The sequence below is a fragment of the Balaenoptera acutorostrata genome, chromosome 17 (assembly GCF_949987535.1).
Source record: "Balaenoptera acutorostrata chromosome 17, mBalAcu1.1, whole genome shotgun sequence".
Lineage (NCBI taxonomy): Eukaryota > Metazoa > Chordata > Mammalia > Artiodactyla > Balaenopteridae > Balaenoptera > Balaenoptera acutorostrata.
Genome location: NC_080080.1, coordinates 4770365 through 4787914, shown reverse-complemented (window position 1 = coordinate 4787914; position 17550 = coordinate 4770365). Strand labels below are relative to the sequence as shown.

General features: G+C 46.5%; 1 protein-coding gene and 1 non-coding gene across 2 annotated transcripts in view; one reads left to right on the top strand and one right to left on the bottom strand.

The window, feature by feature from the left end:
- The window catches only part of FAM135B (family with sequence similarity 135 member B), a 273737-nt gene that overhangs the window by 165637 nt on the left and 90550 nt on the right, over nt 1-17550 (bottom strand). Inside the window, exon 2 of the mRNA XM_057532173.1 lies at nt 7551-7646. Within this exon, the coding sequence (XP_057388156.1) occupies nt 7551-7627 (77 nt within the window). The 5' untranslated portion in view covers nt 7628-7646. The remainder of the gene's footprint in view (nt 1-7550; nt 7647-17550) is intronic.
- Nucleotides 996-1101, top strand: LOC114238154 (U6 spliceosomal RNA). The gene has a single exon (XR_003623566.2). It is a non-coding gene; the product is annotated as a U6 spliceosomal RNA (small nuclear RNA).

Here is a 17550-nt window from a genome sequence, read left to right as displayed (position 1 = left end):
TCAATAAAGGCAGAAGAAAAGAACTGTGGCATTTTCACTTTATAGATTCCAAAAACGAGATAAAGAACAGAAAGCAGAATTTCCCCCATTGAGGCCAATACAAATCAGCATGGAGTCCATTAAGTTTCCCACTGGCGAGGAGACCTCTTCCTGGGAGATTAGTAGTGATGAATCTAAATAACTGCTTAAAATATAAAAAGGATCACCCAGTCCAGAGTCCGACCAGGCCAGTGGTCTGCTCCAGCCCTGGCACTGGCCAGCTGAGGAACATCTGGTGCAGAGTTTGCGTTGTAATCAATGGGACAGAAAGGCCAGAGAGGGCTTAGCCCACTTTGGCAGCACCACCAGGCCTGGCTCTCTAACTAGATGCTTTACAAATATCACCTCATGACTTCTAATAGAGATCCTGCAAAACAAGTAAGGAAACCGAGAAAGTAACTCGCCCGCGGGTAGCCGGCTAGTTGCAGAAGACGCGGAAATAGATCCAAGGTCTCTGTCTCTTAGACCAGATCTGGGTCTCTGCTCTTCCCTCTACACCATGTCCATGACCACGTGCCCTGCCGTTCTCCTTGAGAGGCCTGAGCAAGGACCACTGCGACCACGAAACCAGAAAGGACCACACTATTCAGCGGCTTTCTGTTCCGCCTTTATTCCTCCAGGAGGTTATTAGGCCCTGTGGGTGGTTCTGAGCTCACCAGAGACATTTTAATCTCTGCAGGCCAACTCTCAGCCCCCTGGAAGGGGCTTTTCTTTACAGATCTGCTGAGCATGTCCTCAGCCAGGGGTTAAGAGGATAAAAGGCTTAAAGCAGCAGGCTTATGAAGTCACAGATACAAAGGGAAAAAAAAAGGAAAAAAAAAAAATGGGACAGGGTAATTGTTAACAGGAATGTGGATTTGCTAGAAAAATAATCCAGAAGGTCCACCTACATAAGCCCTTGGGTAACTGACGCCTGTTCACTCTCCATAGGAATAATTATTTAAAATGCCGTTTTAGTGCTCGCTTTGGCAGCATATATACTAAAACTGGAACTATACAGAGAAGATAGCATGGTCCCTGCACAAGGATGACACGCAAATTCGTGAAGCGTTCCATATTTCTGAGGTCTGATGATACACACACACACACACACAAACACACACACACACACACACACACACCTTGAGTACTGATGTTTCCCAAAGAGGCCTATATGCCTGAATATGTAGCCAAGAAGTAAAACCTAGCAAAGTAAAAATATCTGAACGGAGGCTTCTAAAGATGGTGAGAGTTAAACTGCTTCAAAGAAGGACATATTGAGACAAATATTTGAGGGACATAAATCCCTTTATTAGTGTCAGTATATTACTGGTTCTTAAATAGCAGTTTTACCAAACAAGCCACATTTATAACAATTATATTCTTGTTTACCCTCAGTATTACTTAAACAGATATTTAAAATAAAAAACTTATCGTGGGGGGAAAAATGCCATTTTATGGGGAAAGAGAGATCAAATTTTTATGAAAATAATAATCATGGAATTTCACAGAAAGACTCTTAAAGATCACTGAACCTATCTACCCGCCTTGTGCTAGATGGAACCCTTGGCTGCAAGTGATAAAAATCCCAAATCAAACCATGTATAACCCCCACTCCCTTTCAAAAGGGTAGGAATGAATGAAAAGGATCGCAACATATTTTAATAAGAGAAGTGAAGAAAAGGATTGTTTCTGACAGAACCAGACAAATCAATGAATTGCTCTCTGGCAAGCAAAGATAATTGTATTTCTGAGTCTATTAAGGTACATCAGGGCTGGTTAGCTAATTTCCCAGGGAGCTTAGCTGTCGCTGGGCATCAGGCCACAGTGGGGATGTCAGGGCATAAACACAACTGGGCATATACCCTGAGAAAACCATAATTCAAAAAAAGTCATGTACCAAAATGTTCACTGCAGCTCTATTTACAATAGCCAGGACACGGAAGCAACCTAAGTGTCCATCATCAGATGAATGGATAAAGAAGATGTGGCACATATATACAATGGAATATTACTCAGCCATAAAAAGAAACGAAATGGAGGTATTTGTAATGAGGTGGATGGAGTTAGAGTCTGTCATACAGAGTGAAGTAAGTCAGAAAGAGAAAAACAAATACAGTATGCTAACACATATATATGGAATCTAAGGGAAAAAAAAAAAGGTCATGAAGAGCCTAGTGGCAAGACGGGAATAAAGACACAGACCTACTAGAGAATGGACTTGAGGATATGGGGAGGGGGAAGGGTAAGATGTGACAGGGTGAGAGAGTGGCATGGACATATATACACTACCAAACGTAAAATAGATAGCTAGTGGGAAGCAACCGCATAGCACAGGGAGATCAGTTCTGTGCTTTGTGACCACCTACAGGGGTGGGATAGGGAGGGTGGGAGGGAGGGAGATGCAAGAGGGAAGAGATATGGGAACATATGTATATGTATAACTGATTCACTTTGTTATAAAGCAGAAACTAACACACCATTGTAAAGCAATTATACTCCAATAAAGATGTTAAAAAAAAAAGATGGGATTTTCTTTCAGGAATCACTTGACTTCGGAGCCAACCATTTTCACTCTGGTAGAAACAAGGCAGGTGAGTCTGTTCTAAGGGGATTTCAATCCTAACATTTCTACGAGCGTTGGACCTTCCACATAAGATCTTCCACAATCATATTGATTATAGTTCTTTTTTGTGCAACTATTCTGTGGGCAGGACAGAATTTATACGTAAAATCATCTAAAACCTCTGGGTAGGGAAAATCTTCTAAATGACCTTGTAGAGAAGGGGTGGAGGAAAGACAGGAGGTGAATCTGAACATCAAACAATGAAAACCTTCACTCAGAAAGAAAATCACTTTGATTCAGAGCCTTGTCTGAATTAAGACTGAAAATGAAATCTGAATTCATTTTCAAGGACAAATGTTAGCTCCCTTTCAGCTAACACTGTTAGAAATGAAGGTTCAGGCTCTCATAAGCAAGTATGAATTATTAATATATTAATGACTTACACGTATCCAGGCAATGGGTTTTATAATTAATTGTTCACTTAAGCATCTCCTTCTGAGAAAATTATTGTAAATGAAATAATAGCTTCCCTTTTGCTTTCTGGCTCCCAGAACCCATGCTAGAAAGTTAGGGTGGCATCTCTATAGGTTCCTGGGCAGAAGGCATGTGCAAAGGCATGTGTTAAGATCCAGTCTCCTACTGGGGAAGAGGAGATGTCACAACCGTATTATGAAAGAAGAGATTTATGTCTCCTTTTCTTAATGATAAAGTGGTTATCAACAACAGGCTGATGTATATGCACTTAGTTCTAATCCAGTCATTCTCAACCTTGGGGTTACCTGGGGAACTTTAGAAAGTGCTGCTGCCTGGGTCCCAGCCCAGAATTGTTTTATTTTTAAATAAATTTGTCTGGAGGGTGGCTTTTCCAGTTCTCCGGATGATTCTAGTACACAGCCTAGGTTGATATTTTCACAGAAACTGTTTCAACAGTGCTTCCTGTGCTTTTCAACCAGAATCACCTGGAGAACATGTTAAAAAATTAGTTTCCTGAGCTTCACAACCAGAGATTCTGACTCAGCACATCTGAGACAGGTCCGGAGACCTTGCATCTCTAATCAGCCCCCAGGCAATGTTGATGCTGCTGGCCCATGGCCCACACTCTGAGTCGCACTGATTTAAATAGTACACTAGGAATTAGGGACTGTTTTATCTTTATGACTATCATTTAATGGAGATCCATGTGACCCCGTACCTAAGCTGCTCTTGATCTGTCAGGGTGCACCAGGCTCTATGCTGGGCACTGGCCATATGAAGTCACGTAAGATGGAGTCCTTAGCCTGAAGGAGCTCGGATCCAGCTGAGAAGAAGATAAAGCCACGCATGACATCACTAATCATTCCCTTTTGCAGCCCAGCCCTCCCCCCACGGCAATGTAAGAAAGTTTGTGGCAGTTGACATTAGTATCTCTATAATCACACGTCCAGTAAAAGATAGGCTGGGATGAATTCTATAACCCTCTTACCCCCATCCACTTCTCCATTCCTACTCTTCACTGCACTTTGGTCTTTCAGGTCGGCTCTGCTTCCTGACACCGCTGAGCTCTTCTGGTCCTGCCCTTCCAGGTCCTCCGCTCAGCCAACGCCCGCCCAGCTTTCAAATGACAGCTTATCTCCTACCAGGACATCTTCTCTGACTCTGCCCACAGGCTGGCTTCCTGCTTCTGTTTCACAGCACAGCACCCGAACCTGTCTTTGTTATAGACCATATCACACACCATGGTCATCTGCTATGTATGTATCCATCTCCCTCATCAGCTGGTAAACACTTTGAATGCAGAATAGCTTTTATCTTCATCCTTCTGGAGCCTAACCCAATAACGTATGCTTACTAGTGTCTGCGGTCATGCATGTGTGAGTGGATGACAGAATAAAACACATGAGGTATGCTTTAGAAACAGGGCGAGGAGGGATTCATAAAAACTGGGCTGAGTACAGTAGGCGAACATCAATCAATATACAGAAGTGGTTTGCAGAGGAGGTTATATTTGAGCGGGAACTTGCAGAGGGTAGAATTTTCAAGGCAGATATTGGGGAGGAGGGTCAAGAATGGTCTGAGTACAGACAGTAGGACAGAAGAAGTTTAAGTTCAAACCGTTCAGTCTCTGAGCGCTGGGCTGAGGAGTGAGAAGCAGAAGGATTTTTAAACAGGGAAACAAGATGGTCTCAACAACCCTTTGGGGTAATAACTCCGCTAATAGTGTTAAGGACGGATTGGAAGCCAGGATTTACTAGAGAAGTGACAATTTAGATAGCATCTACTAGATACCAGGTTCCATGCTAGCTGCTCTGCATATATTAATTAATGCAACTAGTGCCATAACCATTAAGATTACCCCACAAGATAGACTTTGTCATCACCATTTCAGAGTGATAACTGGTTTTAAAGGGACATGTTCTCAGAGCTTATAAGTGGCGGAGCTTAGCTTCAAAGTCAGGTCTGACCCCAAAGCCAGGCTCCCAAGTGCCTCCCTGCCCCTGCCTTTTTATCAGGGTGAGTCTCACTGCCAAGTACAGGGGTGACAATTCATGATGCTTTTGACTGGTTTCAGGAGATGCTTTTCCTTTGAGAATTCACCTCAGTCAACATAGACTTTGCCTAAATGCAAGTTGACTGTTCAAAGCAAACATCACCAAAAAGCAGTATGCATTCTGGGACTAGAAAAACTATTGACAAATATAAATGTGCTGTAAGCAAGTAACTCCCTGATCAGGGCAAATCCTCATTCAATATTCTCGGTTCTGTATCCATGCGGTTCCAACACAACATCTCACAACAAATCAAGAAGGGGTGTCTATCTGGGCAGATGGGGTAACTAAGCTGGCACATTTGTAAAAGAGGCCCATAGGCATTACTCATTAACTGGAGAAACCAGGTGGAACTTGGATGACCACAGTCAAACGCAATCCAAAGCAGGGCACTCTCCTTCCTTTGCAAGCCCCAGCTCTGATCTCTACCATCCCTAGGACAGTACGGAGCACACATTTAATCATATATCCTCACAGCCCCCCAAAACGGGCCAGCTTCCCCAAACCCCACCTTCCTTCTCTTTAATGACATCAGGAGATCATCCACTTCCTTTCACCCAGGCCCCCACCTTGCCTACTAGGTCTGGACTGCAGCTACCACATCCCCACGGAGAGCTTGCTAAGAAAGTAATTACATTTCGCTGTCCTCATGGCTCCTGTAGGATTCAGAGCGGAAAATTCCTTGGCCCTTGAGCATCAGGGACCACGCCTGTCAGAAACTCCCCTGGCAGATGCAGAATCCTGGCTGGCATCATGCCCAGCCTGCCCACAGCTCCCTGCAGGCAGAATCCACGGGGCTGGGGAGCATTCACTTCAAGGTCTTATTGCAGATGGGACCTTAGAGATCCTAGCACTCCCTCCACCCCCGAGAGGTCTAATCGCCTTCAGCCAAAAGATGCCCTAGCCTGTTCATGGATGTAGCTAAAATGAAACCCACCCTCAAGCAAGTTTGATGATACAGTTATGCCCTCATCCACATCAAAGTGTGTGCCTAGATTTCCACACTCCTTGACACCATGAAATAGTAGCATTAAGAGCTAGAAGAAAGTTGTGAGAGTTCTCCTTGCCCTGCTAGATGGACCAGTGGTCTCCAACGGTTAATGATTTGCATGTTTACCAGTAAAAACATTTTTGGGCATGCAACCCCAATATATGTATATTTATTTATAAATCATATACATGTACAGTACTACTTGTATATAGTATGCATTATAAACACAAGAAAAGGTATTTTAAAAGATGAGATAAGAAATGTGATAATTCATGTTTTAAAAATAATTACTTTATGTATTGATGGAACACATAACGTTTGTAATATATACATACACAGTAATAAAATTATATACATAACATATATAATATATTATATATACAGTGGTAATATATATACAGTAATATACAATAATAAAAATTATATATAATATATTATGCATGTTAATATACATACATACATACATATACACACACACACACACACACACACACACACACACACACACAGAACAGTGATTCAATGGTCTGGTTTTAATTCAGACTAATTCAACATTAGACTTTAGCAGTGAATGCAGCTAAACGAGATGCTTCCCCAAACCACATAGATCTGGAAAGAAGAGAAGAGGACCACAGGCTTATCGAATAATTCATGATTTCCATATTCATTTTCAACCTCCCTTACCGCCTGCACAGGGCTCTCTTTGTGTTCTGGATGTGACATTTTGAAATGTCTTGTTAACGAAGACGATTTCATACAGGCTTTAGTCAATATCTGATGGTCAATATACAGTTCAGATGAGGTACATTATTAATAATTATGGTTACAAATCCATATGTAAGCTCACATATCTTAATCTACTTAGTGTTGGGCTCGGATGAACTGGTGATTTCATCTCAGTGTGGGACTTAGTGAGATCATGCACGTAAAATGCCAAATTCAGAGTACATCCTGAAAAAGTAGGAGCAGCTATATTTTAATTGTGTATTTAAAAGAGACATTGCAAAAAAAAAAAAAAAAAAAAGAGACATTGTAAATTCTCAGTTTTTGAGAGCTCTGGGTACGGGTTTTATGATATGTGGTTTGGGGAGATGGCCCCTAGAAATATTGATCCTACAGACACCTTTTTTATCAGAGCTACCCAGGCAAGCCTCATTTCCAATAAATTCACTTTCCTTTAACACTGACTGACAGATTTAATGGAAAGAGCAAGTAGGAAGAGGTGCCGGAGGATGAGAGAAATTAGCATTTTCTGGTCTTTGTCAATTTATGGCTTATTTTCAAATGCACTAAAAGTTTGGATTTTCCACTTGGCAGGAAAAATAATACAAATTCTTTCCTCATTAACCCAAAATTTCCTATGACCTGTCTTCACCACCAAGATCTGCCAGAGAAAAAAACAAAACAAAACAAATATGTAAACAAATACAAATAGTGAAAGCATACTCACCCTCTCTGAAAGAGATCCACATTATAAAATTTATGTAGCTCTACAGAAAACTCAACCGTTCCTTGTACTTCAGACATGATCTCTTTGGTTCATTACCTAAAAAACAAGAGGGAAATGAACAGCCTGAGATCACATCAGCCAAACACAGAGAGCCTGGGCTTCTACAACTGGAACTCAAACAGCACTGACGTAGATGGACAAGGGTATCTGACCAACGGGACCATGACGTGTCCACGGGACACCATCACCCAGGGGTTCCTATTATAGGAAAGACACAGAGAGATGAAGTAACTTACAGGATGTCACACAGCTCACACCTCCAAGAACTGGGACTCAGACCCAGATACACTAATTGTAAAGCTGGGCTAGTTCCCTGCCCTTCCTTACCCGTCAGCACCTGGAGGCACTAGCACCCCAGCTACGAGCACATGCTTCACGGTCAACAGAGCAAGAATCCCCACTCCTCCACTCTCTACTTGTGTGACCTTGAGCAAGTCAACTGAACCTATCTCATCCTCAGTTTCCTCATCTGTAACAGGAGGACTGGTAATGGCATATAACTCTGATAGACAATGGGGAGATTAAATAAATCTGCCACATAGAGCACTTTGCACAGTTCCCAACATGTAGTAAAAAGTTCATAAATGTAAGAGACAATTAATAATAATGAATGAAGACGGTTCTATCATTGTTAGTATAAACGTAGCCTCTAAAGATCTAAGGTGCCTGGACTGCAAGGACAAATGTGTTTTCTACTGAGCAGGGGAAGCAGGGGTAGTGGGTGCTATCGCCAAGCAGATGCTGAACCCAACGTGACAGGTTGTTGATTTTCCAAGCCAAGAGACCCTGGGCCGATAAGAAGAAGGTTGGATAGGAAAGATGAAAGGGTACAAAATTAAAATATTCCCAGTCTAGGATGAGAAACAAATTGACAGGGAGACTCAAGGCAGGATGGATTTTCTGAGGATATGAAATCACCTAGATATCAGAGATTTGGAGGAAGGAAAAGCAACTGACTTTTACTGAGCATCTACTGTATTCTTGGTGCTGCATATTTTATGTAAGTCGTCTGATTCTGTCCAAGAAGAATGTTGTGATAAAAGTTCTTGCCCCATAGGGCAGACAAGGAAAAGGATCAGAAAGTCTCTAACCTGGAGCCCCTTTGTGACTCCAGAATATTCTAGTGGTGTGTACTTTTGGTAAGCAGCCTCAGTTTACTACCATGTGTAAGGGGACAGTACAAGCTACCTAGGAGGAGGATAGGAGAGAATTACTTGCAATTCCTTGCAGTTGAGCAGGTTCTGGGGGAACTAGAAGGTTCTAAATAGGTAGCAGCTGGCATGATCTTGGAGAGGGGAGAGAATAAGAGGGGGGCGGGGGGAGTAAGAGGAGATTTGATCTCTCCTAGCTGGCAAGTGGTGATTGGTACCTAAGTCTCCTTTCAAAGCCCCTCTTCTTTCTGCCCCCAAGACGCCTTGAGGACCAGACTACCATCGCTGGGGTTCAGAGCACAACTTCACTGCAGCTACTAGGGCCATGCTCGGCCAGCTCCCAAGAATAAGAGCACAAGGGATTAACGAGGCCTTAGCTGCATCTCAGCTCTGCAAGGGTGCCGTCCGGGGCAACATTTCTAAAGACACCGGATTCCGCATACCACGTTAAAATGCAGCAGATCCTAGGAGCCAACCGCTATAAATTCTGCAGGACGGAATTTCAAGCTGATGAGCCTGGAAAAGCCAGACCCAGAAAGAGTGCTTAAAACCTATTTCCCTAATGCGTGACCCATCGAGGCGCTCCCCGGTCCTGCCGAACGCATCGGAGCCGGTCAAGGTGAGAACCCGAAGCTCAATTTCAACTTCAAGGCATTTCCAGTAAAAGGCCAGTGGAGGGGCAGCAAACAGAGCCACTCTGTGCTTCACTTCGTTTTCACGTTAAACCGCAGCCACTGCATCTCCCCTCTTTCTCACCACCCCACTCAGTCTCAGTCCTTAAAACACTGCAGAGGGGCTTCCCTGGTGGCGCAGTGGTTGCGAGTCTGCCTGCCAATGCAGGGTACACGGGTTCGAGCCCTGGTCTGGGAGGATCCCACATGCCGCAGAGCAGCTGGGCCCGTGCGCCACAATTACTGAGCCTGCGCGTCTGGAGCCTGTGCTCCGCAACAAGAGAGGCCGCGACAGTGAGAGGCCCGCGCACCCCAATGAAGAGTGGCCCCCACTTGCCGCAACTAGAGAAAGCCCTCGCACAGAAACAAGGATCCAACACAGCCATAAATTAATTAATTAATTAAAAAAAAAAAAAACACTGCAGAGCTGGCAAAGACATCCGACACCCTTGCTTGTGGTTATCTGTTCCAGTAATGCCTGAACCCCCCCGAGATCTCTGCTCCTGGGGGGAGGTTATGGAGGATCAGGACACCCCTACATCCACAGGCTAAGCACTGCTTGGGGATTTCCATTCATCACTCCACACGCTCCTCCAATCCTCTCTGAGGCAGGTAGTATTGACTCTGATTTACACAGGGGAGCATCCATTTGCCACACGAGGGAAGAACACTGCCCCGGGAGCCCATCGCTTTGGTTTTCTGGCGCCCGTCCTTACTTGCAGAAGGGCTGAGACAGTGGGTTTTTTTGGGGGGGTTGGGGGTGGAATTAATGTTTAGAAGAAAAAAATATGGAATACATAGAGAATACCGTACAGAATATTTTCTCCTGGGAAGATGCACCCTACCCTCCTACTGTCCAGGGACTAATAGGAGGCAATCCTGGAACGTGTAGATGCAAACAGCTTCTTGGTGGGGAAGCTGCCTTTTCCTTTTTAATACCATGTGATTCATTATAGCCAAACACCCAGTAATTCAATGAGGACCATGAGCTCACATTTAAAATATCAGTTTTAAAACTCCACGTTGATTTTGCTGGTAACTGTACTAGGTCCACTTTGTAGGAGGTGCAGGAATCTGCAGGAATCCAAAACCACTGGTTTTATAGCACAGGGAACTCCGCTCAATGTTATGTGGCAGCCTGGATGGGAGGGGAGTCTGGAGGAGAATGGATACATGTATATGTATGGCTGAGTCGCTTTGCTGTGCGCCTGAAACTATCACAACATTGTTCATCGGCTATACGCCAGTATAAAATTAAAAGTTTTAAAAGAATCACTGGCTTTCGTCCCAGCGCTCTCCTTGATCTTTCTGAGGACTACAGAGCGTACAGTGACAGGGTGGATTTACAGGCGTGGTCCCCAGGCCGGCAGCACCAGCATCGTTTTGTTATGAAAGCAAATTCTTGGGTCCCACCAGGACCAACTAAATCAGAAACTGCAGGAGTGAGGCTCAGGGATCTGTGCTTTCACAAGTCCTCCAGGGAATTCTGGTGCAAACACTCATCGGAGAACCACTGGTGCAGAGACGAGAGTCATGGAGTTAGGCAGACACGAGTGGACTCGGTTCCTCGCGAGCTGTGTGCCTTCGGGCCCGTCGCTTTGTTCATCTCTCTGTCCCTCCGTTTCCTCTGTTCCAGTTGGGAATAATAAGAGTACCCGCCCCATGAAGTTGTTTTCATGGGCAGCAGAGATCACGTGTTAGAGCATACAGGCAATACACACATGACATACGCACTGAACGACACACGGCTCACACTCAACACGTCCGACACACGTACATATCACACTCACACACCTGGTACAGACCCAGACACACACACACACACACACAACACATGACATACCCACACACAGCACCCATCACGCACACAAGATGCCCACGGCACATACACAACACATCCCACCCACAAAACACACACCCCAGGCATCTCTGCGCTAACTGCCTACCACAAAAGAGCCCCCCATGCTCTAGTGGCTTCAATGCTTCTGTTACATTTGGTGTGATCCTGATGTGCTCAAGGTCAAACAAGCATTTCCTGAGGTCGTGCCTGGGTTCAAGGTCACCCATGCAAACCTCCCTCTGCTCAGAAAAGTGAGTAGTTTCTCCCCACCTGGAGCGGGTCTTCACAGCCTCAGCCTGGACCATTCCCACCTCTGGGCACAAAGCTTTCCTCCCCCCTCCATGTCAGAGCTGAGCTTGAATCCACCCCACTTAGTTCTTACACCACAGGATCTTCCAAGGCCCCATCTCTCCATGGGTACCGCAGGCGGAATGTCAGTGCATTAAAGTGGCTCTGAGGACTGAAGATTATCGTGTACATAAAGAGCTTCAGTCATTTCCTGGCAAATCGTCAATCACTCATCAGTGGAAGCAGTTAGTATTTTTATTTCTGCCTTCAACACTGTCGGCAGAAATTCAAAAGGCCCCTCATGCAATCCAGACCCAAACCACTATCCCTCTCTCCTTTATTTTAGAGGCTCTGGGGTCCCTGGAGGCCTGGCCTCCGTGTCAATTAAGGTAGAAAAATCATTTGTACTTTTTACTGCAATGTTTCTCAAATGTTTCATTAGTTACTTACATTTTCAAAAATGTTTCAGAACATTCACAGTAGCCTCTGAGGAAATTTGTTAGAAATATTAAGGCTATTTTGGAGAAATACCACGATGCCAGTACCTCATTAGATACAGCTTAGAAACAAATCCCTTTACAAACACGTCTTCCTTTAAAATGTAATCTTTCTTTTAAGACATCAATCTTCAAAGTGTGTGGCCTTTGAAAGATTAAATGAAAAACGGCGTGTTGATCTTAATAGACATGAGCACTGACTTTATGAAAAGGGCATGCAGAGTTACCGTGCCCAAAAGATTACAAGTCAGAGAATTACACGGCAAGTGGGGAAGCTTCAGGAAAGGGCCGTCTGATACTGCAGGGCAGGAAGTGAGGACAGAGAAAGGATGCCAGAGCACAGCCCAGAGAGTTCCTGGGGGAAACACAGGGACCCGGAACACCCTATCAGATTGAGCTGCTTCCTCGGCTCTGAGAGAAGCAGCAGAAATGGTCCTCTGAACACCCGTAACAGCATTCATGGATACCCTTCCCTCCGGGGCAATTTTCTTCAGACAGCCATCCTAAAGAGGTAGATAACTCCAGTTTTTCTGCCTGGTCACTGCGACGAGAATCAGCTCCGTGTTCAAAGAAAACAATCTCATTAGGAATGAAAACTAGCATCTCTTCATTGGAAAGGGAGTGTCACCTACGAGGAAAGCTTCTGCCGTGCTGTAAGAACACCCCATCTGCATTAGATCCCATCTCTGGGCCTCACCTCTGAATGGGACGTAGGACCAGCCACACAGCATCTCTGAGCCTCAGTGTTCACATCTGGAATGTGGGCCAACACCCCCCTTTCAAGGCAGGATTGCTTAGGATCAAACGCGGAGAATCTCCTGGAGGTGTTCATTCCTTCTACACACCAGGATCAGGATCAAGCACACAGACCTGCTCAAAGCACCAGGGATACAGAGACAACTGGGCCATCAGAGGACACAGACCAGAAAGGAGAGAGCCAGGTCACAGCTGTGGTCCACAAGGATAGGCACCATGACATGAAGGTGCACAGAGAAGGCAAGAACGCCCAGTGGTGAAGGCCATGACCCAGCAGGGCAGCCTGCAGGAGGCTGGCCAGTCTGAGAGATGGAGACCTCAACCCCTCAGAGCTACAGGACCTCAGGCAAGACCTTAGGCTCTCTGTGCCTCAGTTTCCCCAACTGGAAATTGCTTTGGAGCTGGCAGATGATATATGTTTAATAAGTACAAACCATTAACACAAGGAAGAAAACCTAAAAACAATTTGGTGGCCATGAAGGAAAGAAATGATAACACCCTTCCCCGTAGGAGTTACTGGACCCCTGGCAGGCTGTGGGCTTCCCCAGGGTCTCCCAGTTGGCAGGAGGCAGACCGAAGGCCAGAACTCACATCTGTGATTCTCACTCATCACAGCAAACTCAGCCCCGGCCACTTGGTCCCCTGACGTTAAAAAGTATCTTCTTTCCTTCAGTGTAGAAATCAAAATGTGCTGTATACGTTTGTTTATTATTTTTCATGTCTGAAGACAACGCCAAAAGAAGCATCCCACACAGCACTGAGTCCTTATTTCCCTTGGGGTGCTGTGCCCCTCTTAAGCAGCACCTGAAAACGCAGGCATGAAGTCATGTAAGGTTTCACAACCTCGTAAAAGGATAACAGACTCGTAAACTCAGGTAGAGCCTTAAAGTACCAAAGGCAAGGAAGCACCGCTGCTGCTGGCAGCTCCCAGCATGAAGCCTCCCCTCCCTGCCAATGCTGGTGGCACTCACCCAGAAGTTAAGCATGCGACCAGAGTGGGTGGCAATTCATCTCTCCTTCCACCTCCTGAAATGCACGTACACAAATGGGCACCTAAGTGTGTGCGCGCGCGCACACACACACACACACACGCGCGCGTGCACACATAAAATGCATGTGGTGAGTTGACCTCTTGGGGAGACAGCAGGAATCACGCAAAGGGCAGCAGCTCTGACCCTGCCAAACGTGGGTCACGTGCTGACCATTTTAGGGACAACCTGGGTCACGTTAAGCCAGGTTTTTCCTCCCAGCTAAAAGTAGCGTCTATTCTGCAGTGATTTTTTTTGCAGATTGACACTAATGGATATTTTTCCGGTAACATTATGGGCGCTCAATAAGTAGTGGATAATGCTAATATAAGAATAACTAATAATAATAATAGGAGGTTACACATAGCAAAGACAAGCTTAAGCACCCAAAGAAGTTCACCCTGGAAGCGGGGGGACCAGCAGGAGAACCTGGGCTGAGCTGGGCAGACAGCACGCTGAGCCACCAGGGGAAGGCCTGGGTGGTGTCCAGGGCCAGCTCTCAGGACCCAGGGCTTGGGGGTGTTCAGGACATGGCCAAGGTTCCTGGGTTCCGGATCAAGCTCCCGACTCTCTGGGTCCTGAGGGAGACAGGAGCTGGGGAGGTGGTAACAGCATCTTCCATTCACTGAGGTGGGAGAGGCTTCAATGCAATGACAGAGAACTCAAGCCGGAGATAATGGACAGTCCCGCCTTGAATGGCCCTGATTCCCCGTGCCAGAAAGAGCACCTGCAGATGCAGAGCTCTCCCCAGAAGCTGAAGAGGGGATTCCTGCTTTGGGAGCGAGCCTGGAGTAGAGCCCTCTGTACTCCCTACAGTCTGGAGCCCGTGACTACTAAGGCTGTACATGCATTACGAAGTTTCAAGAGCATTTTGTCTGCAGGACGGCCGCCCACCCAACTCAAGCTGTGTCGTATGAAGATGTCAGCTGGTTTCGCATCGGCGGTTTCTCTGTTTAACACGTTGAGACCATCAGCTTTACCCAGGTATTACGACCTCATACGTCAAAGTGCAGAGATCCAGCAAGCCCCACAGTGGCTTCTCTGCCACCCTCATCATGCAGATGGGCAGTGGGAGGCCCAGGGGGGAAGAGCGCTGGCCACCACTGCAGAGTGGGGCGCTCAGGAACCCCGCCTCCCGATTTCTAGTCCAGTGGTCTTACGTTCCTGGTGGTCAAAGTTTTCACATCCGTGATCTCATCTGCTCATGGAAGGCGCCCCAAGAGGGAAAAAGAGCAGGGGATGGCCTCCCCGATATCTGCATAGTCACAGGGAAGGAAGTGGGCGTGACTGAGATTCATCAGGATCTCAGAAGTTTAGACCTCACGGGAAACTCAGGGATCACTTGGCTCAGCCCCTCATACTGGGGCCGAGGAAACAGAAAGTCTGAGTGGCTTTGGGGCCGTCTCGGGGTCACAGAGCCATCTGAGAGAAAAGCCAGGAAGGACCTCGGGTACCCGGGTCCTTAGAGTGTGATGCTCTGTAAGGCTTAACAACAGACAGACCCACCTGTGCTACAGGAGCAGCCTGACAGTGAGGCATGTTTAACCTCGGCGCAGCCCAAACTCTTAGCAGAAAAGTCAGGCCCTTAAGGCTTGGGGACCTTCCTGCCCTGCCAATCTGTCTTCTCTCTGTCACCCACGCCCACCAGAATCTCTGCAGGCAGCCTCATCAACGCGCTCCACCGCCTCCGAATGCGTCTTACCTTTGTGTGATCCGTTATCTCCACCACCAGGTGGCTCACCTGTCTCCTCCTTACCTGACCAGCTCCCCATGCTTAAACGTCCAACACAGCTCCCCCAGGAAGTCGTTCCTGAGCGGCCATGCCACCACCTTCCCAACACAAGCCCCCAGAATGTCGCATACATGCCACCACAGCCCTGACCAGCCTATGTTCTGGAAGTACATCCATCTTTCAGGTTACACTACGAGCTGCTTAAAGGAAGGGCAGCTACCACGTTTAGCAAAAAGCATGGCAGTGAAGAGCATGCAATAACATTTGTGGGACAAATGAGAGGAGGAATGGAATAGTACACAAATACAAGAGAAGTTCACATATAAATGGATAAGCTAATGAAGGAATGAGTTGATTACTCTTCTTTCCAAACAAATATAGAGCTTCCCTGAGCACTTGGCACCAGGCCCCTACTTAGGACTTTAAGGGTGAAATGATTCCATGGCTCTTAGTTTTAATGCAAGCTTGAGTCCCTTTTGTCCTCGGGGCAGGAAAAGAAAGGCAGCACAATCCATCTTGTTGGAGAAGATTCCAGAGAGGACCCAGCATCCAAGAGGGACACAGTGGCCGATGGTGGCTCCACTGCAGTGGACACTCTATTTATCCTTCCAGAAGCCACAGTGTAAACCGGAGAGGAGGTGGAAAGTAAGCCGCGAGGCTCCCACCCAACGAGTCGAGGCTGGCATTTCAGAGGCGCTATCTGTTTGTGCCCCGGCCGTGGAGCTTTGGGACCCGATTTTGCTGGCATCTGTCATTAGCTTCCCAAGCACGGCTATGACTCAGCCTGCGTCTGTGCTCCCACAAGGACCACCCACAAGATCTGGAAGCCCCCACTGTCAACCTTCTCACACACGGATGGCCACCCTCCTCCCAGCCACCCTTTCAGCCAAGGTAGAGAGGGAGGGACTTGAAAACGACGTGAAATGATGTTTTCTGGAGCCTCATGGGAGCTACGAGGAAAGGGACAAGCAGCCTGCCTGGGCTCTACTTTACGTAAAGATGATGCTGCAAGCTCCTCCTCCTCCAGGGCCAGGGGTACCTCCAGGGGTTGGTGCATCGCACCAGGTAAGGCTTCTATGGAGGCTTCAGCTGTTGGCTCACAGACTCACAGAGCTGCAGGGGCCTTGGGGCTTAGGAAGCCCAACTACCCATTATACAGAAGAGAAAACTGAGTCCCCAGAGTACACAGAGAGGCAGCTAGGTGCAGAGGAGGTAGCAAAGGCTGGGGCCAAACTTTCACGGCCACAAACCCTGTCCTTTATTAGTTCCTAGTTCGGTGCAGGTGCCTTTTTCTCTGACCCTCAGTGTTATCATCTATGAATAGGGCTCGTGATACCTTCCCAGCAGGGTTAGTGTGAGAAAGGGAAGCATTTACATGTAAAGTATATAAAGTACATATAGCGATATCCAGCGCTCAGAAAACACCCCAAGTAGCTGCTGCTGTTATTGACATTATTTTTAAAGTGACAACAGACACTCAATGAACAGTAAATGAGAGAAACAATAAGCCTTTCACTCATAGTTAGAAATATTCTCCCTTAAAATGAAAGGAGGGGGTTCGTTTCATATTTAACCTTTCCTTGAAAACTGCCCTGCAGGCATGGTCCAGCAAGAAGGCATCCCGGGACGATGGAGAGGAATCCAAGAGGAGATCTGATGGATGGAGAGGATGGGAAGAGGGGGATGCAGACATTAGTCTGGCCTGGATGCATCCACCATCAAAGGGGCAGGGGGGGAATCACAGGACTGGCAAAGTTCATTCATTTGCATGACCACCAAGAGTGACTCCATTCCTCCCAACCATGAAAACGCCCCTTTCTGTGCTGTCATCTACTGATCTAGGTGCCAGTGAGGCCAAGCATCTTCTCCAGCATAAACAATGCCTTCGGCTCGGACCCAGGAGCCCTGAAACCCCGAGGTACCCAGAGTCCATTCTGTTACCTGGGCTTTCCACTCAGAGTCGCTAAAGCCAGACAT